The following is a 26,405-nucleotide window of genomic DNA, read 5'->3' as shown; positions in this document are numbered from 1 at the left end:
GAATAAAACTATGTTTATTAAAGAAATTTAATCAATAATTAATAATCTTCCAAAAAAGAAAGCATCAGACCCAGAGGTTTCACTGGTGAATTCTATCAAATATTAAAGGAAGAAATGATATCAGTTTTCCACTCTCTTCCATAAAATAAAATCAGAGGAAACATTTCCTAACTCATTCTCTGAGGGTGGTCACCGGACGTGCCTCCTGAAAATTATTTCTACATTACTAGTCAGAGGCTGGGACTGGCCGGGGCCACCGGGGAAGACAGAAGTGACCGGCCTCCACTTGGTCTTGAGCCCTTATGGGGACCTGTCACAGGAGGTGCCTCCCAAGATTTTTTTTCTAAGTCCACCTGTGGAAGCCACAACTGGTCAAGGGGTTGGGAGACAGAGAGGCCGAGGAAGGGTGACAGGGGGCTGAGCTAGGTGGTCTCTGACATCCCGAGGAAGAGACATGTGGTCCAAGGGGAAACAAAAGACATTAAAGACATTATACAATGAAACAAACAAGCAAGCAAACCATAAATCAGTATCTCCCATGAACAAAGACGCAAAAATCCTCAAAAACAGTAGTAGCAAAGTGAATTTAATAATGTATTAAACACGTCACGACCAAATGGGATTTGTTCCAGGTATGAAAGGCTGCTTCAGCATTAGTGAAAATCCATGTGACCACCCCGCCAAGAAGGCTCACGAAGAAGAATCGTAAGATCACATAAAGCAGAAAAGGTATTTAATGAAATGCAACATCATTCACGATAAAAACTCGGCAAACTAGAAACGGAGGTAAATTTACTCAAGTTAAAAAAGAACATCTACAAAAACCTACAACTAATATCATATTGAATGGTGAGAGACTGAATGCTTTCCCCTTAAGACTGGGAACAAGGCAAGGATGTTCAGCCTTACCACTCCAATTAAAACTGTACTAGAAGTTCTACCTAATTCAATAGGACAAGAAAAGGAAATAAAACTTTTAAGATTGTGGAGGAAGAAACAAAACTTTGTCTGCAGGTGACATTTCCATGTAAGAATTCCTAAGGAATCAACCAGATCAAAACAAAACAAAGCAACCATACGAACAAACAATAAACTAGAACTAATAAGCACATGAAACAGGTCTTGGAATACAAAGTTAATAAGTCAACTGCTTTCCTACATAGCTGCAATGAATACCTGAAATATGAAATTTTGAAATTAGTCACTAAAACAACCAATATGCCCTTTGCTCAATAGGTGAATAGATAAGCAAGCTGGGGTGCATTCATATAATGGAATATGATTCAGCAACAAAAAGCAATGAGCTAATAGTGGTAAGTCATGTGAATAGTATGTTCCCATGATATGATGTAATAAAAATAGCATTTTACCTCTGTGGTTTTTGTCCCCCAAACCTATAACCCTGGGCTAATCATGAGAAAAATATTAGACAAATCCCAAAGGAGGGACATCTTACAAAAAACCTGACTGGTACTTCTCAAAACTGTCAAAATCCATGACTTTCACCTTTAGGCAACTTGTGTTATCCCTTTTTTGAGCACTGTTAAGTTAGATCTTTTTTTTTTTGTTTTCATACTAGGTCATAAAAATCGGTGCAATAAAATTGGTGGTCTAGAGCAAGGACACTGGATTCAGATCGATTTCCTGACTGTACTTATTTACCTCTGCCTTCCAATTAACATTCAAACTAATCAAGAGTCTGAACTTTCCAAGACAGTTTCCTCAATTGTGAAATGGGATACAGAACCCATTTCTTAGTGTTATGGTGAAGAAAAAAATGGTAGGACATACACAGTATTTAGCCCATTTCCTACTCAGTGAATATCAGTAACTTAGATAAATTTCAATCTCTCTGAACTGTACTGATAGACACTGTAATATCTATAGTCTTACCTTTTTATCTCTGGTGTACATCTAGAAAAATCTTCAATGTGATTAGAGAAAAGAGTAGTTTCTACTTATGGTACATCTAACTCATTTGTGATATTTCAGTCAATCTGTGTGTATTCAAACTAAATAAGGCTCCTGCTTCTTTATCTAATACCCCATCCCTGCCGTCCAAGGTACTATATCGATCACAAAATATTCAGTATTTCAATAAATTCATGTCCTTTACCACACTGAAGGACATTACTTTATATTTAAGAAGCTCACCATTCTTTCTTATCATCATCGACATTGTTAGGTTATGTGCCCACTGGGTATATGGAATCATACTAAAGAATCCGTTATAGAATTTTAGACAAGTCATTTGATATATGTAGCTCGGGATACTTGTCTACAAAAGACACTTTGAAGATTCGTTTTTACGAGTTTGGAATCCCATGGGAATGGTGTCAAGCAGCACAGTCTTAGTACTGCTGTAAGTGGTCTCTGGTGAGAGGAAGGCGCGACGGAGTGACCGGCCAACATGAAGGTCCAGCTGCACTGCCTAGTGCTCACTCGACGCTACAAATGAAGTTCAGGGTCAAGCTAAACAGCAGGGCTGATAACATGGGATGAGAACAGAAAAAGTGTCTGGTAGATGACATTTATAACGACAATCAGTGGAACTTACTTATTTTTTACTTGAAAAGTTGATTCAAATTGATAGGATTGGGTGCCACACTGCTCAGAACGGGGATAAGGGAAAAGCAGAAACATAACACATCTGAGTAGAAAGTTTCATAAGCAAACGGGTGTGACTGTAATGGTTCTTTCTGTTTGCATTTTTCAGCAGGGTGACCTTGGTTTCTGGTTTTGAAACTCAGATGTGAAAATAATTGAGAAAAGTTTTTTCCATGGGAAGAGTGCTTTGGATGATCAATAACTTCTTGTATTCAGTCAATTAGGAACTAATTATTCAGTTTATATATTAATAGGAGGTTTTAGGCTATGATGAAAAAGCACGTGATGTGGGTTCCAGCACACCCACACTCAGTACTCAAATCTAGTCCTGTCATCACTGGGCTGCTGAGCCTCGGTTTTCCCATCTGCAAGTCCAGTTAATAACATCTAGCTCTTGCAGAACAGTTGTGAGGTTTACAACTACATCAAGTGCCTAAGCTAAAACAGGCACTCAGTAAGTGGTAATTATCATGTGGACTTCTACTTGGACTCTGTCCTGAATACTGTCCTTTTGGCTGCTAACTGAAGGGTGAGGAGAGAGAGAAGACAGAAGGTATAACTCGCATTTGTGCTCATTTCATCCATTCAGCAGCAGCACATTTATGTACATTTCATACATTTAGCAACAGTGATGCAGTGTGGTATAGAGTAAGAGTATATATACCACATTGTTTGGCTTTTGTCTATATATTTCATGAGAAGCAAAAGTGTATGATAAAACAATGAATTTCGTGGAATTAGCTCAAGCTAGCTCCAGCATTATCAGCTGGGTGACCTTGGGAAACACAGGGGATGCTTGGGCCTCAGGAAGAGAAAGGCCTACAGCTGATCACAGAGGGGGTGCCTGCCGGATCCAGTGTCAAGGTCTAGCCGGTCTCACAGTAAGAATAAGCTTTCCCAGAGATCCATCCGAGGATCCATGCTTGATGCAGTAATGACCTGAGGGGTAATTTATTTTCCTATAGAATCCCTAACACATGTGACAACTTTCCTTCACCTCTCTGAAAGCTTAATCACTGAGATATTTTTTTTTTCTTGCCAGAGGTTGACAAGGGAACGAGAAGCTGGACAGAAGCGAAAGGTAAACGCAGCCTATGGTCATAATCCCTCAGAACAAACGTAAGAAGCCATCGGGGCTGATGGAGACTGGAAGTTCTGAATAGAGGACTCTGGCAGCTCTCTCTCTGACCACCTTTACAGATCATCTGAAATGCGGTGCTAGGGCCGTGCTTCTCCTCTCACACTTTACTGTGCACACACATCACCTGGGGCCTGGTTTCGGGGCAGAGTCTGCATCAGTACATCTATGCTGGGGACCGAGACTCTGCATTTCAAGTGCTGCTGTGGGTAGCTTCGATCCAGAGGTTATAGACCTGTTATGAAACCTGTCGGTTATCTCTTTTCTTTATTCTGCGAACCATCCAACCTTCAATGCAATTTAAAAAAAAAAAAAAAGACTGAGTAAGTGTTACGTTATTCTACATTGTACACAGTCTGTAAGAAATCCAATGCAATCTGTTTCTTCTCCAACAAGTTACAAACTGGTTACTAGTAAAACTGTTGACAACATAAGACAGTGTGAGAGAGTCCACCCTCTTAAAAGTACAAGAAACTTATCGTTTCATCCAGGGACGTATCCCCTTGGAGACAGAGAGCTCGCTCCGTACTCTGAAGCCTGTCACTGTCTTCCAATTCTGATTGTTAGCATGTTTTTACTTTTTTCCTTATAAACAAAAATAGCGAAAATCTTTATCATTTCTAAGTATCAACCTTACTTCTGCCTTCTGGAACTATGCAGCACAAGTCTTCTTCCTCTGTGATGACGGTGAAATTGATAATAAAGGAGTTAAGAGAGATGTGCAATTTGCCCAAGGACTGATCAAATATCTGTGCTACAGGAATTCAGTTTTTAGTGAGGGATCATTTTGAGTAATCAGAAAAGGAATCATGCCACAGTCTGGGCTTCAACGAGACGTTTAAAAAATTAAGTAGGATATGGATTAATGTGTGCTCAACGTCCTATCTCCATTTTACAGACGAAGAAACTAGGCTTAGCGAGGGAAGTTCCCTGAGACCACGCAGCTAGGAGGGGCTGGCGGTGACTCTGATTTTCCCATAGCCACACCCTAACTCCAGGCAGATGGCCCCATTTTTCCTGCTTTCAAGCCTTTGCCCCTCTGCATGGGATGACTTCCCTCTGGCACTACCCTGCCTGATTACTTTACCTTCATCCTAAGTGTGTTCGTACCCACATCCCCCATTCAGAATGATCTGTGCTATCGTTTCTGCTTCCGCTTCACTTTTCCTCATATCCCTCGTGCTCTATTTCAGCCATTCTGCCATAACTACTTGTTTCTCTGACTTTCCCCTTAAAAATCCCAGAATGGCAGGACAATGACTTGGTCATCATCTCTGCAACTTCAATTTGTCAGAGAAAGAGCTCAGGAAAATGTGTGACATTAAATGACCTAACACCAGCAACTGACTGATGGTCAAAGAGGAAAAAAACTGATTAAAACTTCTGAAGAGCCAGGGTGGAGAGGGGAGAGGAGGGGACGCCCACTGCACAGGAAACACCCACTGGGCTCCTTCCACCCTCCAGGGCTGCAGCCTGCCAGCGGCGCTTGCTTGGCATTATTCTAGGAAAAGTCAGTTGGCCTGATGGGTATCCAAGCCTTCCTTCAGCTGGCACTGGAGTCGACAGGAGGAGGGGGAACCCACACCGGGCTTCAGGCTGCGCTGACGCACCGTAGGCAGGAGAACCGTGCTCAGCGGCTTTTCTCACGTGTCTGCTCCAGGCTGCGCTTAAGTTACAAGTTCTTTATCAGAAGTTTTCTCGCTGTTTGCCACATTATTTGCCTCAGTTATTGCCGTCCCAAAGCCTATTAAGGTGATTTTAAAAGAAAGCACACGTTTTTCTCCTTTTGCCTCCCCTTCATCAACTCCAGCGTGGCTGCACTAACACACACTCCGAGAGCACGTGGACCAAAGGGAGTGGATGCTGACGACTGAGGGGCAGTCCAGGTCTTACGGCAAGAGAAGCAGAGAAGCTCGTGTCCGAGGAGAGTCCTCTAGTGTCTGCCCGGGGCGCGGGGCACGTGTGTGGTCAGCCACTGTCTGGGTTTTAAGAAAGGCACAGACAGTAGACACAGAGTTGGAAGGAAGGAGAGGAGAGTGACTCTTCTGACAGGTCAGGCGGTACAAGGTCCTCAGAAGGTAAATCCAGGAGGCAATCATATAGTTTACATAACACCCCAAATTAATGGCTTTTTAAAATTGGAAATTCCTATAATTTTGGCTAGTAGATAAAGAAATATATTATCATTTTCCTATATCCAGCTTTTCCTTAATGATAAAGAAGGACTTTTTAATAGAGATTGGTAGAATAATATAAATCATATCATATGCTGGTGAAATATTTATGGCCCATATATTAATTATTCAGTTTTCCCGATAACATTTCTCAGATACTGTGGAGAAGAATGTATCATTTTCTGTCATTAAAACAATCTTGGGGTTTCCCTGGTGGCGCAGTAGTTGAGAATCTGCCTGCCACTGCAGGGGACACGGGTTCGAGCCCTGGTCTGGGAAGATCCCACATGCCGCGGAGCAACTAGGCCCGTGAGCCACAATTACTGAGCCTGTGCGTCTGGAGCCTGTGCTCCGCAACAAGAGAGGCCGCGATAGTGAGAGGCCCGCGCACCACGATGAAGAGTGGCCCCCGCTCGCCGCAACTAGAGAAAGCCCTCGCACAGAAACGAAGACCCAACACAGCCATAAATAAATAAATAAATAAACAAATAAATAAATAAATAAATAAGCTTTCATTTAAAAAAAAAAAAAAATCCCAGAAGGCATTTTTAAACCAAAAAAACCCAATCTTTAGCATCTATGATATTATTCATAATCCATTTTAAAAAGAGAATAGGTACCATGTGAAAATCAGTGTGGATGAGAAAATGAGAGTGACCGAGTCCCATCCGATCCCCTGGTTTGGGAAGTTACGTGGTGCCCAACAGGCAGAGCAGCTGTGGCTACCTAATATTTACCACAGCAGCTGCTGAGGTGCCGGTTTTACAAAGATATGATGCCACTGAAACCAGTGGGGCACGACCTAGTGTTAAAACCATAAATGATTAACGTAAGCTGACAGTTCATCCAGTGTCTGAAAGCCGCCGATTACTGCAGTGGTCCCAGGAAATTTTAAACTCTCCACGGCAGCCCTGTGAGTGTGATGCAGCATCCCAGCACCCTGGCATACAGTCTGGGAAATGCCATCGTAAGATCTAACATGGGGTTGCAGTCCAAGAAAAGAAGAGACAAGGGGAAGGCAAACTCTTTAAAGAAACTGTAGCTGAAAAATTTTCCCCATTTGATGAGAGCTGATAAAAGCTGCGTGAATGGGTCAGCCTCATGTCCTAAGTTGAAACAAAACCACCACATTCAGCACCCAATGCTGGTGAACGCATATTTACTACTTAGAAAGACAGGCTTCATCTGCTTTGTTCACTTTTTCTTCCTGCTCTTTCTGGTAACAAATGCAGGGAGAGAACACTGCCTGCTACTTGGGGAAAGGGCCAGATGGGCCAGACAAGGCCAGTGGAGAAGCAACACAGAACTAGCCAGCTGTTCTGAAGAGGGGAAAGGAAGGGAGCATCCTTGAGGGCTCAAAACTGTCCAGCCCAGACCACCAGGGCAGCAGGCAATATATGGGGTGGAGACCCTACGGAGAAAATCACAGAGCTAAACAGAGAGTTTGCCTGGAGTGGCATCAGTCCTAATCTTCCCTGATGTGTTCTCTGCTGGGGTCCGTGCGGGGAGTTAGGGAGGTGACGTACCACAGGGCTGCACAGGGCAGAACAGAAGTAAAGAAACTTCCTTATCTCCTAAGTAAAAAAGGAGTAAGTTTAGTCCTCTCATTTGAAACTGAATGAAAAGGTTTTATTAAAATACTTATTACTCCCTTCTGCAGGATTTAATTTTAGATCATTTACATCTTTCAGCAGAAAGCTACCCTGAAGTGATAACAGTGGAGAACATTCATGAAGATTCCAGTAATGACTTGTTCTGCTGTGAAATTCCAAAGTGGTGCTGTCCATGTGACCATTCCCAAAAAGCTAATCCCCTGGTAATCTAGTCACGTGACAGACAAGAACGACACTAACAAAAAATGTTGTAAATGGTCAACACTTGATCAGAAGAGTCTACAGAATTTGCGATTGTACTGTATTCACTCAACATGTATTTACTGAGTGATTCCTATATGCCAAACATTAGGGACACAAGTGCCTTTAAGGTTTTACAGAATACTGAGGAGTAACCAATGAAAAAGTGAACAAGTCAGAAAGGTAAATTCAGTTTGATAAATGCTACCATGTAACCAAGAAGGGTGCTGTGGGCCGGCTTCTGGGTTATGGGGCGGCCACTTCAAACAAGGCGACCAGCAGAGGCTTCTCTGACATGGTGCCTGTGTGTGCTGAGAACAGGATGCCGAGGGGCAGGCAGGCAACTGCAGACAGGCCTTCCGAGGAGCAGGAGTGAAGGAGTGAAGGCAAAGGACAGGGAAAGGAACGAGCTTGGCCTGTTCAAGGAACAGAAAGGAGACCAGTCTGGCTGGAGTGCAGGGTGGAAAAGGTGATCAAAGAAAAATAGATTTAAGGCTTATTTTAGAGCTAAAATCAAAATGACTTCCTGAGGACTGGGTGTAGCGAGGATCCACCTGTGACCGTCCAGTGGTCCCAGGACTAGAAAGTGCTAGGCTGCAATAAGTACATTTGTCTTTTGTTTTATGACTGTTTTTAGCCATTTAGATGCTGTGAATTCTATAACCATATTTTCCTCCGCTTTGGCCACTAGAAAGCTCAAAGCATAATCTGAAGACCAATTTTGCCAAGCCTACAAAATAACATGTACCTTTTTGTGTATTAATCTCACCCTTAGGATTTTTGTAATTTTCTATCCTAATTCTTTTCCATATTAATTTATTTTTATTCTGGTAGATGGGCATTAACTTAGCAAGTTACTATATGTGATCTGATGAGAAAAAGTAGTAAAAATGTAAGTCTTTTCATCGTAGTTTGTATTAATTGTGCTGTAATTAAAATATAAGAAAAGTGACAGAATGAAAGTTCTATGGAAAAACTGCAAGGGGAGAATGGGTGGAAGAAAAAGAAAAAAAGATTCTGGATAAAAACAGAAGGGAAGGATCAAAGAGAGGGAGAGGCATGGTTTCTGGAACCAGACTGCCTGCATTCCAGCCAGGCTCTAAAAATCACCAGCTGAGTGACTGGGGCAAGTAACGGACTCCTCTGGCCTTGGTTTCCTCATTTGTGAAATGGTGACTTTAGCAAAACAGTGCCCGCCTCACAGAGCTGTTATGAGGCTTAACCTAGTTAATATCTGTGATGTGCTCAGAAAGCACTCAGTCAGTAGTAGGCACAATGTGAGTGTCCTGTTAAAGTAAGTTTCAGTTCGGGATGTAAAGACAAGTAGGATTTAAACAGGTGAGAGGGTTAGAGAGCGGAACCACAGACTTGTTGCAGACACAGGAGCAGTGTGAACAAAGGTCTGCAAGGGCAGAGCACACCCTTTAACTCAGTGGCGGTGTCCAGGGAAGGTAGGCGCTAAACACAGGAAACATGGCAAAGTAATGAACAAAGACCAACTGGGAGAGAGGTCTTAAGAAAAAATACAGAAGGGCAACTGAATGCCTCTTAGAAGAACATGAACTTCACACTGTAGAAAATAGAGTATTTGAACGATCTGGTGCCATGCAAGCCCACAATCACATGGAGGGAAGAAGGCGGTGCCTGGCTCCTTGGCACGCGGTGAGCGGAAGTGCCCCGGGTAAGGTGTTGGACCAGTACGAACCAGCCATTGCTCCACAAGCGAACCACTGGGTCTGAAGTGTGACCTGAACGGTAATTCCATCCCAAAATACCCACTACCAAGGCAATGGAAAAGCTTAAAATGGCAAGCAGGATATAGGCTGTCATCAAGAGGAATAATTTTACATCTGGGCAGATGGAGGTGTCTCTCCAGATACTACACTCCCCCAAAACAGAAAGTTTCTGCCTTCTTTGTCTATTCATAACATAACGTTTTCAACTTAATTGAAAACGAGACAACTAGATTAGAAATTATCTTCAGTAAAAATGGAAGACCTGGTCTGAGGAACAGGGCATCCCCTAAATTGATGGCACTGCATGTGCTCTATTATCTATATTCTCTATCCGAGGGATATTCATTCTGTGAATGTTGCCTGATTCAGAGAAAAGGGCCCTTTGCAGATGAGACATTAGGTCAAGAATCCTGAGATGGAAACACTACCCTGCATCATCCAGGTGGACTCTAAATACCATCACATGTATCCCTCTGTGAGGGAGGCAACTGGAGATTCGAGAAGGCAGCGCTAGGAAGGAGAGAGAGCAGAGTGCGAGGGCCTCAAGTCAAGGACCGCCTACAGGCACCAGAAGCTGGGAGGGTCAACAAGAGGATTCCCCCCCTACAGGCTCCAGGGGGAGAGCGGTCAATACCTTGATTTTAGCCTAGTAAAGCTGATTTCAGACATCTAGCCTCCAGAACTATGACCAATTTCTATTGCTTAAAGCCACCAAGTTTGTGGTAATTCATTGTAACAGCCACTGGAAACGAATATAGCAAATATGTAATTTCCTATGACTGAACAGGAGAAATGGAAATGATAGAGATTTACCATTTACTGAACAGCTACATAAATTATTTCATTAAATCATCAGCAGCAATCCTATTATTATTAGCCTGTTTTTACAGAGAAAACCCACCTGGTTCCATGCCCAGATCTGTGTTTATTTTACATCGCAATAACACCTGTCTGTAACTGCTCTGACAGTGTGTCGATCAGCAGCACTCAGCAGGGGAACTCACTTTTTATTCCTCCCAATGAACTTGGATATATGGAAGAAACCTATTTTAAATTATTTCATGCAAAACTCTACCTGAAAAAATATATATAGTCACCAGTGAAATAAAGCCTGTGTTACTAATTTCCACTGAGCTCTTCTGGGGGCAAAAATGCAAAAATTAAAAATAATTTTCAAATAAGTTTGAGAGTCACGTCTCAATGTATAGTTTGCTTCAATTGACTTACGAATTCATTAACATATTTTTCATGATAAAAGCAGTCATGATTCCGAGACAGAAATAAAAATTCGGTGTGCCTGGACAAGCTTAGGAGTTTCAGACACCACAGAGCATTTACACGGCATAAAAAGACAAGCATCGGGACACTCACCTGGTACCTGACACTGCTCAACACTGGAGATGCGGCAATGAACTAGCCTGGTACTGTCTGCGCTCACTGGGGAAACACAAGCTTCCACTATCTCCATTTGTGTATCAAAGCTATGACTTACACGTTCAAAGAATTAAGGGATTAATAACGTGAAGGTGATTAAATAAACTTATCTACAGTCATTAGCTAGTAAGTGGTACAGGTTATATTTAAGCCCAGGAATACCTCAGTCCACAGTGAATCCTCTTAATACGACACCATATTGCCTGAATGCATTCCTACAGGCTTTGTACCAATACACTGGTAAAGCCGCTTGCCTGTCAATAAAGGAAACATTAAAACTGTTGCCATGGTACCCTATTCTAACAACAAAAAGGTAAGTCAATTAATCACACCTACCTGGTTATTGCTGGGGTTGGTACACCTCTTGTACGCAAGGTAGGTTTCCCTCGAACAACTGGTACATCTGCATTTTCTGAACCACCATTCAAATATGTTAATTCCTGGAGCTGTGCTTGCCTGATTTCATCATTATAGTCCTACACAAAAGACAGAAGATAACAAAGAATTTAGGATAAGAAGCAAATAATTTTTAATAGGAAAAAAAAAGGTAAGGAAAATAGTTAAATTCATAAAACAAGACTTGAGTTTGTTGAAATGAAAATTTATCAATAAATTGTTGTAAAAAGAAAAAAAACAAACAGTATCTTTCCCCTAAACTAGAATTTTCTACAGTCAGCCATATCTCCTTCTGCTGTGCATACTTTCCAAGTGAAATATTTATAATAAAATTAAAATGGCATGTAACTGATATATGGGCACTGCTATTTACAACTCAATCAACTAGTAGTTACAGAGAGCCTAGTTTAGCCAGAAGTATCTAAAGAAAGAAGAACAAAGTTGGAGGACTGGTATGTTCTCATTTCAAAACTTACTATAAAGCTATAGTAATGGAGAATGTATGGTACTGCCTTAAAAGATAGACATAAAGAGCAATGAAATAGAATTGAGAGCCCAGTTATCAATTATAGTCAATTGATTTTCAAATAGTCTCTAACAAATGGTGCTGTAACAACTGAATATCCACATCAAAAAAATAAGATGGGCCCTTTACTTTTTGCCATACACAAAAATTATATCAAAATGGATCAGAGACCTAAATGTAAGAGCTAAAACTGTAAAACGCTTAAAAGAAAACATGAAAGTAAATCTTCACGATCCTATATTACATAATGATTTCTTAGCTAAGATACCAAAAGCACAAATGAAAAAACAGTCAAATTGGACCAAGTCAAAGTTTAAAACTGTTGTGCTACAAAAATACCATCAAAAAAGTGAAAATACAGCCCACAAAATAGAAGAAAATATTTTGAAATCCTATTACCTGATAAGCAACTTGTATTCGTAATACGTGAAGAACTCTTACAACTCAATAATAAAAGGACACATAACCTAATTTTTAAAGGATAAAGGATTTGAATAGGCATTTCTCCTTAAGAAAAGTATAAAGTAAGCCCAAGAAAAGAACCTCGACATTATTAGTTATTATGGAAATGCAAACAAAAACCACAATGAAATACCACGAACATACCCACTAGGATAGCAGTAATCAAAGAGATAAGCAATATCAAGTGTTGGTAAGATTGCAGAGATATTGAAACCCTTACAACTTTCTGGTGGCAATGTAAAATGGTCCAGCCACTTTGGAAAACCACGTAGTAGCTCCTCAAAAATGCTGTACAAAGAGTTACCATATGACCTGGCAAATCCATTCCTAGGTAATACCCAAGAAAATGAAAACATATATTCATGCAAAAATGTGTGCATGAATGTTCACAGCAGCATTATTCATAATAGCCCAAAAGTAGAAACAACCCCAAAGTCCTCAACTGATGAGTGGACGTATAAAATGTGGTATATCATAAAATGGAATATTATTCAGCAATAAAAAGCAACTTGAATGAACCTCGGTAACAGTATGTTAGGTGAAAGAAGTCAGGGCAAAAGGCTACACATACTGTATGTGTTTTATATGAAATGTCAAAAAAAACCAGGGAAATCTAGAGAGATAAATTAGTGGCTATGTAAGACAGAGGAGTGTGAGAGGGGAGGGGAGCCGAATGGGGAGGGACTGCTAATGGGTATGGAGTTCCTTTTGGGGGATGATAAAAATCTAAACCAGTTTGTAGTCACGGTTACAAAACTGTGAATATACAATAATCCAATGAACTGTATACCTTATGGGTAAACTGTATGGTATTTGAATTACATCTCCATAAAAGCTGTGTAAAAAGAACAAAAACTAATTAGTGGTTGCCGAAGGCGGGAGAAGAATGGGGAGTGACAGCTGTTGGTTACAAGGTTCATTTTGGGAGGTAATACAAATGGCCCAACTTAGATTAGGGGGACAGTTGCAGAACTCTGCGAATATACTAAAAAGCACTGAACTGTATACTTTATATGAGTGAATTTTATGCCGTGTGATTTATATCTCAATAAAGATATTAAAAGGAAAAAAACAACACACTGGAGGCAGAAACACCAGATGGAAGCACTTAAGTAACCCCAGTCCGTGGTGAAGACGGCCTGGAGTAGGGAAGCGGCAGGAAGGATGGCGAAAGGTAGATATGGAGTTATTTATAATGTCTAATTTTATTAGAAATGGTAAAATATTGGATATGGGGGTATATGAACAAAGTCAAGAAGTTTGGTTTCTGGAAGCTAAGGAGAGTAACAAAGTGACATCATGATTTAATCAATTTTGTACAGGTCGACTCTTCAATGGTCTATAGCACACAAAAATTGAGCTGTTCTAGAGCAATCAGACATAGGAACTGGAAATTCAGAAGTTAAAGATAATGGATACAGAAGTGGGAAGGAAGGCCCCGCACATTACAGAGAAGGGTGTGTCATCACGGCTGGCCCTTGGCAGGCTCCTGGCAGATAACCTCTGAATCCGTGGTGGGTTCTGCCTACTAAGAGTATGCTCCTTACCATTTTACTAAAAATGTGTGATTAATAAATTATTTGTAAAGCACATCCTAAATAAAATGTGCTACCTAAATGCTAAATATTGGCCCTGTTGAAAAGTGTTAGGAGGCAGGACACAAAATTGTATGTGGTTAAAAATTGATTCATGGGAAAAGAAGATAACTGAGGCCCTATTCAAAAATACAATTAAAAATTTAAAAAGAAAAATTAAAAAAAGCAAAGCATTGCTCTAAGTAAAGCTAGGTGATTTGCAATGGTGCCACAAAAACTAGAATTAAAGCCTATTTTAAACATCATCTCTGTCAAAGTACATTACAGCAGATAGTGTAGTTAGGAGGGAAAAAAGGCCCAAAAAACAAAAAAATGGAGTCAATCACATCTGAGGTTAAGCCTGAATTTACCCAATCGGGCTGACCAGCTATGTGATTTTAGGCAACTTCTTTAAATGTGAGGTAACTGTTTCTTCTGATGTCAGATAGACACTGACATACACACTGTAGTTACAATTTTATTGGTCTTCGAAATAATGTTTTTAAATCAGTAGGGAAACCAAATCACGTATGGTAGCTTATAGACTAAATTATTTCTACAGTTTTACATTTTAAACTAGTCATTAGTAAATTATCACTTCAACTCCCCATCTGAAAAGTGAAACTATTATAACATTAACACCAACACTGCCACCAATTGTGAAGAGGAGAAAATTGATTAGAATTCTAATTAAATATGTGTAAATGGGATTTCTCTAGCCAGTAAGTTTAGGATCTATCTAAATGTGTTAGCCTGGAGAATAGGAAAAAAGTCTTAAAATAAAATCATTAAAAGTAATTTATTAAAAATTCAGTGGGTTCTCTGCCAGAGATGTACTCTTCAGACATATTTGCCCAAATATGCTAATATTTATGTCCAAGGTTAATCCTGGGATCACTGTTTGAATTATAATCTATAAGAAGTAAGTGTTCATTATTTGAAGACTAATTAATTCTGGAACACGCATATAATGAAATATTATGCAGACATTAAAAAGAATGAAGTGAAACTTTACATATGCTCATATGGACAGAGATCCAAAACAACCTAAGTTAAAAAAAAAAAAAAAAAAAAAAGAAAGGTTATGAGAGAGCACAGGACTTTCAGGATAACTAAGCAAGGAGCTCAGCAAAGCCTTTCCATAACAAGCAACAATAAAAGCTGACCAAACAGTTAAAAACAACCACTTCAGGACTCTGGAAAGAAGAGTGGGAGTCTGTGGCAATCTTGCCTGGGAGTGCTCCCACCCCTCCTCCCCAGCCCAGATGATGCATAAGTTCCACTAGGATGGGGAAAGCCGTGAAAACCAGTGAAGGATGTTCACGTAATTTTGAAGAAAGTGTGAAATGACTCCATGCCCAGCAGCACGGTCAATATCAGTAGCAATTCTGATAGCAAATGAATAGAGAAGACCAGTCAATCAGCAAGCCTAATAATCACGTTTTGGGTGGGGCGAGCAACAAACAGACTGGCCAATTAGCCAGAAATTTAACAGCCATGGAGAGCCTTGATAAGCTCTCTGCACATCTCTGGCTGAATGGAGGGCTATGCACGTGTACAGCAGAGAACGAAGAAAGCTAAAGTGCCCCACACCTCCTCGCCTGACAGTGCGTCTGTATACGTGCAAAGGAGACACAAGGATTCCTGGCAGAAAGGAGAAGCCACGGCAGACTGGAACACTGAGTAGCCTTTGGATGTACTCCCCAATGCACACCAGTTCCATCAGCAGAGGGGGGAAGCCTTACTGACACAGGTGTTTGAGCACACCCTCTGACCAATCACTGGCTGATCTCTCAGCAATGCTGACCCAGAGAAAAATCCTAGCAGGCCAGGCTTCAAAATAAAAGTGAGAAGGAAAAAAATTAACAAAACTTTAACCCATGAAGGAGACAGACTTTTCAGATTTAGTCCAACTAAATTATTAAAGAAAAAAAACAAAACCTGCAACAATAACCCTCTGGGAATAAAGTGAATCAGAATCCGATTTACTACATTACCTAAAATGTGGTGTTCTCAGCAAAAACCTAAGAGACATGCAAAGAAACAGGAAAATGTCACCTATACCCAGGGCAGGAAGAAACTGCCTAGGAGAGGGCCCAAATCTGGACTAGCAAAGAAAAAAAGAGATTAAAAAAATCCACAATAACTACAAGGTAAAGTTAATCAGAGGAGCTCAATAGCAGATTTAAGATGGCAGAAGAATGAATCAGTGAACTTGAAGTTAATTAAAAGTATTCAGTCTGAAAAACACAGAGAAAAATGGATGAAGAAAAATGAGTCTCAGAGATCTGTGGGGCACCATCAAATGTACCAACATACATATAATGGGAATCCAGGGGTTGGGGGTTGTGGAGGAGGAAGAGAAAGGCAGAGAAATTTTAAAGAAACAATGGTTGAAAACTACCCACATTTGAAGAAAAACATAAACCCACATATTCACATATTCCCTTGAGATAAAAACATGTACACCACAGTCAAATAGTTGAAAATCAAAGATAAAAAGAAAGTCTGAGCAACAGCAAGAGAAAAACAACAGATTACATACAAAACAACAAAATAATTAATGACTCTTCGCATCAAAAATAGTAGAGGCCAGAAAATAGAAGAATGGCCTCCTACCACCTAAAAGAAAAAACCGTCGACCAAGAATTACATACAGGTATACTTCGGAGGTATTGCAGATTTGGTTCCAGACCACCACAATAAGGCAAATATTGAAATAAAGCCAGTCATACGAATATTTTAGTTTCCCAGTGCATATAAAAGTTATGGCTAACACTATACTGTAGTCTATTAGTGTACAATACCACTATGTCTAAAAAAACAAAAACAAAAAAGTACTTACCTTAATTAAAAAATACTGCTAAAGAATGCTAACCATTATTTGAGCCTTCAGTGAGTCACAGTAGTAACATCAAAGATCACTGATCACAGATCACCATAACAGATATAAAGTTAGTAAAAACATTTGAGATATTGTGAGAATTACCAAAATGTCACACAGAGACATGATGTGAACTAATGCTATTGGAAAAATGACACCAACGGACTTGCCTGACACAGGGTTGCCACAAACCTTCAATTTGTTAAAACAAAACAAAACAAAACAAACACAGTATCTCTGAAGCACAATAAAGTGAAGCGCAATAAAAAGAGGTACGTTTGTAAGCTAAACTTTAGGATACAGGTGAAATAAAGACATGCCGAGAAAAAATCTTTTTTTGCTAGCAGACCTATGTTACAAAAAAGACTAAAGGAAGTCCTTCAGGCTGAAAACAAGTAACACCATATGTCAACTCTATCCGCATAAAGAAACAAAGAGCACCAGAAATGCTAGATGTGTGCTTTAATATAAACGTCTATAAAAATACTGTACTACAAGCCAATATCCCTCATGATTATAGATGTAATAATCCTTAAACTATTAGGGTTTTTTATATGTTTCCAGCAACATATAAAAGGGATTACATATCACGACCAAGTAGAGTTTCACCTGGGACTGCAAAGCTGGCTTGACATCTGAAATCACAAATGCAATACGCCGTTATTAACAGAATGAAGGAGAAAAGCCACGTGAAGGGCTCAATGGACAGAAGAGCAGTTAGCACAGCCCAACACCCATCTGTGACTAAAACAAACCAACAAACCCAAACCTCTTACCACCAGGCATAGAAGAGAACTTCTTCAACATGATAAAGGGCAGCAAAAGAAACCCTAGAGCTAACATCACACTTCATGGTAAAAGACTGAAACTAGCAAAGGGTGTCTATCCTCACTTCTACTCAACAATGCACTGACAGTTCTAGTCAGTGTAATAAGGAAGAAAATAAAATTAAATAAAAAATTAAAGGTATCAGATAGGAAAGGAAGAAGTAAAGCTTTCTTTATTCACAGATCACATGATTCTGTATGTAGAAAATCCTGATAATTCCATTAGAAACACACACACACACTGGAACTAATAAACACATTCAGCAAAGTCACAAGGTACAAACAAGAGCAACTGCATTTCTATACACCAGTAACCACCTGAAAATGAAATTAAAAAAAAAAAACAATTCCGTTCACAATAACATCAAAAAGTATATAATACTTAGAAATAAATTTAACAAAAGAAATGCAAGCCTGGTATCCTGAAAACTATAAAACACTGCTGAGGAAAAATTTTTAATATCTCTTAAAAAAATGGAGAGACATTTCGTGTTCATGGACAAGAAGGTGCAATATTGTTAGGATGGAAAATTACCCCCAAATTGACTTGTAAGTTCAACGCACTATCAAAGCCCTAGCAAGCTTTTGGTTTTTTGGTAGAAATTGACAAGCTGAATGTAAAATATACATAAAAATGCAAAGGAGCCAGAATAGCCAAAACAATTTTGAAAAAGAAGAACAAAGTTGCAGAACTTACACAACCTGGATTTCAAAATTTGCTATAAGGCTGAAGTAATTAAGAGTATGGTCCTGGCGTAAGGACAGGTATAGAAATCAATGGAACAGAACTGAGAATCCTGAAATAAATTCATACATTTATATTCAGTTAATCTTCAACAGTAGTGCCAAGGCAATTCAATAGGGACAGAATTGTCTTTTTAACATATGGTGCTGGGACAACTGGATATCTACATAGAAAAAGATATATTTAGATCCTAATCTAACACCTTACACAAAAAGTAACTTCAAGTGGATCACAGAGTTCAATGCAAGAGCTAATACCATAAAACATTAAGAAGAAAACACAGCAGAAATTCTTTGCGACCTTGGGTTAGGCAAAGAGTTTTCTGGCCAGCTCAGATTCAAGGTGAAAGAAGTTGGAGCCTACTTCTTGGTGGAAGAGTGTGAAGTGATGGGGTGGGAGGACTGTTGCTGCTACCTTTGGAGAACAGAGTCTGTCCTACTTGGCTAAGCTGGCACTCCCTCGTCCACACTGAATGACCACAAGGACATTAAACCTCTCCTTGGTCTTGTCAGAGTTACAATTTTAAAGTCATTTATATAAATATCTGATTCTTACGTGTCTCTCCCATTATATAAACTCCACAAGGGCAGGGGCCATGTTTTTTATTAGGTCACATGTGTCTATCAAATAGAGAGCACTCGAAAACTCTGTTTTTAAACTAAATGAATAATAGGATCATCACACTGGCTTGAGAGAACTAATGAAAACTCTGTTAAGCTCACAAATTAAAATACTTAATACAGTCTTATGCCCTGGCTTTTCCAAGACAATCATGATTTAAAACATCCTTTCCCTATGACAGTCTTCCTCACAGATAACATAATCATGACACATGCTCCAGTAGGTAAGTCAATCTACTACACCACTGGGAATCGCTGAACACAGTCTTATCCCAGACAGCTGTTTGGCAGATGTGACAGTTTCTCTAAAATAAACTGTCTGAAGAGCCAACGTGTTCAAGTTTTTGTTTTTTAAATCTAGAACATGCAAATTATACAAAAGACTGAAATTAACTTTTGTAATGGAAATAGGGACATATTCTCTTTAAATGATCACATTCTCAGCAATGTCAGGGTGTCTGAAAAGGATTAAAAAGGACCATCAACTGTTAACAAAAACATAAACACCCGCACAGTGCCTTCCTCTCTGTGCCCACCGCTCCGTCTCCGTCACGCATTCCTCACGCAGCACAGAAACCACGTGCTTCTGCGCCCCTAAACCACACAAGCCTCCGGCGGGCTGCGCTTACTCACGCGGCACACCAGCACCAAGCACAGCGCTCGGCTCGTGGACCGCACCAACGAGCTCGCGCTCGAGAGCAACGAATTTGTGAGGTGATTCAGTGTCACAGCAAGGCTTCGGCCTTGAGACCCCAAAGGCACACCAGTGACTGTGCTCTTCAACTTTCTTGCAGTATTACCTAATCTCTTTAAAAATCCCTGGCCTCACAGGTAAAGAAGGAATGATGCCAAGTAATTCACAGGGACACTGTAACAGACAAAGCGCTATGCAAATAACAATTACTGATAAGAACTGTCAAGGATTAAAACAAAGGGAGGACTTTAAAGTACAAATTAACTATCAAGAAAAACTGTACTAACAGGAATGAGGAACTTTTTGATTTCCTCCAGAGCATGTCCCATCCGGGCATAGGCTTCTGCTGGCGGGGCAAACACTTCAATCAGAACATGGAGATCATCATTCAGGTGGAAGTACTTTGCTTCTCCACTTTTCCTCAACTCTTCTTCCTGAAAAAAGAAAAATCATGTTTAAAAGGGTGTCACTGTAAAAAAAAGAAAAAGAAAATAAAAACTACCCAAGCTTATCTGGCATGTGGTTATCACAAAAGGTTCACCCGACAGCAAACACCACCTAAGGAAGAAAGTTTAAAACACAAATCTGATCTTGCTGTCCCCAGGCCTTTATGGAAACCCCAAAGGCTTCCTGCTGCGGTGGGAGGGGTCTCAAGTCCTGCCTCTGGCCCAGGAGCCCTGTGGCCATCTCCCCAAGGCCACGCGCTCTGCGCTCCGGCTCCTCGAGCTCCTCCAGCCTCCCCGGCCCAATCACTCCAGGCGCCGCAGAGAACTGCTTTGTGTTCCTCAGACTGGCCAAGCAATAAGCTCACTTCTGCACTGGCCACCCTGTGTGCCCCTGAGCTGTCACAAAGCATTTACCACTATCTGAAATGCCTTACTTTTTGCTTGTCCATTTTCTAACTTTTCTCACTTAAGGTGATCACCATGGAGCAGAACCCATGATTGTCTTGTTTGGTGCTGCATGCTCCTTGTCTAGAAAAGTGCTTGGTAGATAGTAGATGTTCAACAAATATTTTTGAATGAATAGGTAAATATTATTTATTCATTTCTATGTTCATTTGCTCATGCATACAAAAAACATTTCTACATGCCAGGCACTATATCTGAGAATAAAACAGTGAATAAAATAAATGAAAAATTTTGTTATAGGATTTTATATGATTATGAGAAACATTTAAAAAAATTTTGGTGGATATAGTGAAATTCAGGGGGGAAAAAAACCCCAGATCATTAAGGGACCACTAACTTTGCTCCGTTATCTTTTTCTAACAAGCCTTTGTTAGAGTAGCAATTACAGAATCTGGTTCTTTTAAAAGTCTTTGTTCTCAACATTAAAATCAGACAGACAGATTAAGATTAGTAGGAACCTACACCTAGAGTGATTTCTAAAAGGCAGGAAACCTTCCTAGCCTCTCCAAAAAACCCACCCCGTAAGAGAGAGAACCCAGGAATTCCTGGCAACAGCACCTGTTGATTCCAAAATTAGCCAAGAGGACAAGGAGGCACACACACCCTTGACTTCACCCCTTAAGGTTTCAACTTTTGTTACTTAACTAATCTGAATTTTTACAAAGAAAAGACAGATCAAAATATAGAGCATGAAAAGGGCAGGGGATTTAGAGTTAGATATACCTGAATTTTAGCCATGGTGGTCACCAGGTGTGTGTGTGAGTTTGAACAGATTATATGTAATCCAACACTTAGTTGGCAAAATCAATTTGGTGTTAACATATGTATATTAATGTAGGTCCACTGAGAAGACTAAAAAGGCAGCTTGTGTAAAGGCCTGGCCAAGGAGACAGTATATATAGTGCCCAGGACACTGCCTTGTACGTGGCAGGCACTCAGTAAATGCTAGTTTCCTTCACATTTATGGAAAGTGGGCCAGAAACTGAAAGAAAAGAAGAAAAATATATTTGAAGGGAGAGCAAACATAAGCTACCGTAATATCCTATGCATTTCCTTCAAAATTTGTCAAGTATGAAAAGGACTATTGGGACTTCCCTGGTGGCGCAGTGGTTAAGAATCCGCCTGCCAATGCAGGCAGGGGACACAGGTTCGAGCCCTGGTCCGGGAAGATCCCACATGCCGCGGAGCAACTAAGCCTGTGCGCCACAACTACAGAGCCGGCACTCTAGAGCCCGCGAGCCACAACTACTGAGCCCGTGCGCCACAACTACTGAAGGCCGCACGCCTAGAGCCTGTGCTCCGCAGTAAGAGAAGCCACCGCAATGAGAAGCCCGTGCACCGCAACAAAGAGTAGCCCCCCTCGCCGCAACTAGAGAAAGCCCGCGCGCAGCAACGAAGACCCAACGCAGCCAAAAATAAATAAATTAAAAAAAAAAAAAAAAAGGAAAAGGACTATTCTTTCATGCCAACGGTGGACTAGTTCTTGTTCTAATCAGAACATTTCCAATCATTTGATCTGACTCTGCCTTTCACAGCTGAAGTTTTAGAAACTGGATTCTATGCACAGTAGTTCATCTTTGAAAGCATGAACTACTGAAATGAACATTTCTTATCTTTTTCTAATATGGCACCAAACTAATGCTTTTAATGAGAGATTATAATTGTTGATTCACAGGCAAACATTTTCATTGCTATTACAAACTTAAGCTGGAACAGGAAGGCCTTCTTACCATCACCACAGCCGTCACGCAGCTCCACAGAGTGAGCAGTTGTGACTGGGTCACTTCTTGGGTTAATGATGAGGCAATGCAGTGTTTGGGGAAGAACACAGAGTGCGTTTGAAGTTCTGCTTTCAAACCCCAAATCCAGCAACTGGTCATGTGACTTTATCCCCATCTTGAAGAGGTGATTTTAAACTGGGTGACAACGGTGTAGCGCCTACTGCTCAAAGGGTTGTTGTAGTAACAGAGGAGTGGTTGTAACAGTCATTAGGAGTTATCAGTAATAAAGGAATTGTAGTAATTCGGAAGACACAAGAAGTCTTTAGAATTATGCCTACCACGTAATAAGCACTCAAATGATAAATATAGTAATGGTAACTATTATTACATAACAATAGTGTTAATTATTCTATTATTCTGTAATATAGATGAGGTGGGCAAAACGTCTAGCATGTTTGGCACAAACTGAAGGCTCCACAGACCGCAGCATTATAGTGATTATTATGCCACATAACCACCTGACACATGTCAGTAATGACTCCTATAATATCATCAATGTAGCAAACACAAGAAGAAAATGAATTATGTTCACATTAGAATTTAAATGGTGAACACTTTGAAAATCTAAAAGGATGAGATTTTAATACTAAGGAATGGAAATCTCTTTAGAAATAAACACTAACTGAGAATTTTCTGTAGACTAAAAATTAGTAAAAAGGATCAACTGAAATCAGTATTCAGGAGTTCAGGCAGTGAGGATCTGATTACGATACAGCAGATGGGACACCTGTCTACTTAAATTATCACCTGTGGTTACTGTCAGTGAAATGCTTTTGAAGGTGTAACTGATGGACCACCTGGCCCAGTATGACGGGCGAGAAGGAGACATGGTGGGCCGGGTGGGGTGAAAGGGGCTGCTTCTACTGTATTGAAGAACTTAAAGAAGGAAATGACAGACTCAGTACTTGACGTTATCAGTTCAAGGCCCAAAGAGCCAGAAGTATCCCGGAAGGTTTTACTGCTTATGGCCACAGGCTGATGGAGTCAACAGACCAGGCAGAGTTCAGGCGTGTGCTAACGACCAGCAGGTTGCCTGGTCATCGCTGTGGGAGACTTAGGACGGTGTCTGGAGGACAGTGAAAATCTGAGAGCTGGACTGGTAACATTTGGAAAGATTCAAGTAACTCTGAGTATACGAACGCTAAAGTCCCACTGAGCCTTCCACACTGGCAGAAGCCTGTCTCGAACAGCCAAGGTAGTTCCTTGAAAGGAGATGACAATTCTCATGCTTTACTACTGCTACCCTTTATCACCTCCTGGCCTAAGATCAGATCCCTGCTTGCCCCAGGGATGCAGAGAACCAAAGAGCTAAGCTCAATCTAGAGGAGAAGGCTGCGTGAGTACAGTAACTGTAACGTCTCCTGGTGTGTATGCACTGGACACTTCCTCCCAGTCTTCCCAATAAGGATCGGGGACCTTTTACTAGAATGACTGTGCACTGAGATGAAGAAATACTCACACAGTTTGAGGATTAACAGACTTGCCTCTGAGCAAGTGCTGCTCCACTGAAGGCCACCGACGAAAGTGGGGCTTAAGGGGTCAAGAGGTAAAGGACTTCTGCTCCTACTCCCTTGACAGTGGGCCCAATGGGCTATGCTACTTCCTCAGTTTCTAGGTGTCCTGATGGAACGTAAATGATCAGCCACTTGCAGAATCCCCCTATCGACTTGCTGACCCATGTGGTCAAGGACACAGAAATGAGAGGATTAGTGAAGGGGTGGTAAGTGGTCTGGGAAGAGGCCCAAGTGTGTAAGAACAGGGAGCCCCACGTGAGGCAGAGCATGCACTCAGTGACCAGGCAGCCAAGGGGACCCACTGTAGCAGATGTCAAAGCACCTCATTTCCCAGCCAGCTCAATGCTACTCAAAGGACTCATGAACAAAGTACCTATGGTGACAGGGAAAGAGGTCTTGTTTTTGTTTGTTTGTTTGTTTTCTTAATTTTTATTGGAGTACAGTTGCTTCACAATGTTGTGTTAGTTTCTGCTGTACAGCAAAGTGAATCAGTTATACGTATACATGTATCCCCTCTTTTTTAGGTTTCCTTCCCATTTAGGTCACCACAGAGCACTGAGTAGAGTTCCCTGTGCTATACAGTAGGTTCTCGTTAGTTATCTATTTTATATGTAGTAGCGTGTATAAGTCAATCCCAATCTCCCAGTTCATCCCCCCGCTACAGGGAGAGCGGTTATGCATTACTCCACAACACGGATTCCCCTCAAAAAGGACTCCAGGCCACTGCCACTGCTGACTGTCTAATACGCCAGCAGCAGAGAACCACCACCAGCCCTTAAAATGGCAGTACGATCTGGGAGGACCACCCAGCCCTGCTAGCGAGCTGATGCTATTTAGGATCCCTTTCATTAAACGCACAGCCAGGTACTTGCTATTTTTGGACATATAATCTGGCCAACGACTTGCCTTCCCTGCTTCCCTTCTACCTGTAAAAGGATCTTTGGGGGCCCTGATCACTGCTGCCATAACACAAAATGTTGCTTCTCACCAAGGAACTCCCTTAATAGCAAACAAGAGCAGCACAAAGTCTATGGGCTTCACTGGTCGTATCATGGACCTCATTACCAGATGGTCTTCCTGAAAACTTAACTAAGATATCAGCAAGGATGGGATACTTTCCAACAAGATACACATAATTTCTGACCAACTGACCGATATACAGTTCCACTTGCTCCTACTGCCAGAATAGATGAGTCAGGGAATCAGAGTAACATCATTTGAGACAGTGATGTTTAGTGAGCAGTCAACCTAACCTCGCCATGCATTAGAATCCTTTAAACACCTACTGGAGATTCATTTTGAGGTTTCACCCTAAACAGGTTGGTGCATGGGACTCACTCACTCACTCTCTCTCCATATATATATATATATATATATATATATATATATATATATATATATATATATATACACACACATACACACACACACAACACACACACACACACACACACATATATATATTTTGGCCACACCGCGCAGCATGCGGGATCTTAGTTCCCCGACCAGGGATCGAACCCATGCCCCCTGCAGTGGAAGCGCAGAATCTTAACCACTGGACCACCAGGGAAGTCCGGGACTATATTTTTAAACAGCATCCCATATGAGTCTGACATATAGCCATGTTTTAATCAAATAATATAATGAACTCCCCTGATGAACCCAATAATGTATTTAGTTTCTCTGAATCTCACTTTTCTTACACAAAATAAGGAAAATATTATGTATCTGTCATCATTTTTCCAAGGATAACATGGAGTAATGCATGTAAAATGTCTCACAGAGTGCCTGACTCACAGTGGCTGTTCAATAAACAAATGGTGGCTTTTTTTTTTTTTAATTATAAAAGCTACTGTTAAATGGATTTTTTTGTGAGGAGGCTGGATTTTGTCTAAATAACTTTTTTGTCTGACACAATCATTTCATGGAAAGTGATCACTCAATGTGGATTTTGTTCTCTGTAATATAAATCTTTTAATAATGAGAGAACAACAAAGTAATAATGGAACAACAAAAGCGACAGCACATTATGAAATGTGAAAATTTCTTTCAGAATTGGTATATTTAAGAAAGTGATCAATAAAAATAACTCAGTAATTTTAGCTTATTAAGAAGAGGAGGCAGTTATGTGAATACATGCACATAGAACAACTATGTGTTAGAATAGGAAGTAATTATTAAAACATTTACAATCAATTTTAACTTGGTAAAATGCATAGGATATCAAAAGAAAGGCAAAAACAGCAAATAAAAGCATATACTTTATAAAGTCAACAATATGAAACACAGGCGTAGAAAAAAAGACCTGAAAGAACTAATCTAAAATGCAAATAGTGATGGTGAGACTATAGATAACTTTTTATTTCTCTTCATGATAATTTCAATACCACTGTACTTTCTAGAAGGTATTGCTTCTAGAATCAAAAGCACAGGTGCTACAATTTCACTCTATAAATAAAAATAATAGTTACAGATTTTGGTTTAAGATACTACATATTCTGAAACTGGCCAGAGTGACCGAATTTTCTC

The 26,405-nt window shown here is 40.4% G+C and overlaps 1 protein-coding gene across 4 annotated transcripts in view; it reads right to left on the bottom strand.

Moving 5' to 3' along the window:
• Positions 1-26,405, bottom strand: part of KHDRBS3 (KH RNA binding domain containing, signal transduction associated 3) — a 165,469-nt gene that overhangs the window by 65,388 nt on the left and 73,676 nt on the right. For all 4 annotated transcript variants that reach the window (XM_061171428.1, XM_061171426.1, XM_061171427.1 and 1 more), the window contains exons 4-5: positions 19,958-20,104; positions 11,279-11,418 (exon numbers count right to left, since the gene is read on the bottom strand). In XM_061171428.1, coding sequence (XP_061027411.1) covers positions 11,279-11,418; positions 19,958-20,104 — 287 coding nt within the window. The remainder of the gene's footprint in view (positions 1-11,278; positions 11,419-19,957; positions 20,105-26,405) is intronic.

The sequence above is a fragment of the Eubalaena glacialis genome, chromosome 17, assembly GCF_028564815.1.
Source record: "Eubalaena glacialis isolate mEubGla1 chromosome 17, mEubGla1.1.hap2.+ XY, whole genome shotgun sequence".
NCBI classification, from domain to species: Eukaryota; Metazoa; Chordata; class Mammalia; order Artiodactyla; family Balaenidae; genus Eubalaena; species Eubalaena glacialis.
Note: the sequence above shows the minus strand (reverse complement) of the source record. Positions and strands in the feature narration are given on the sequence as shown.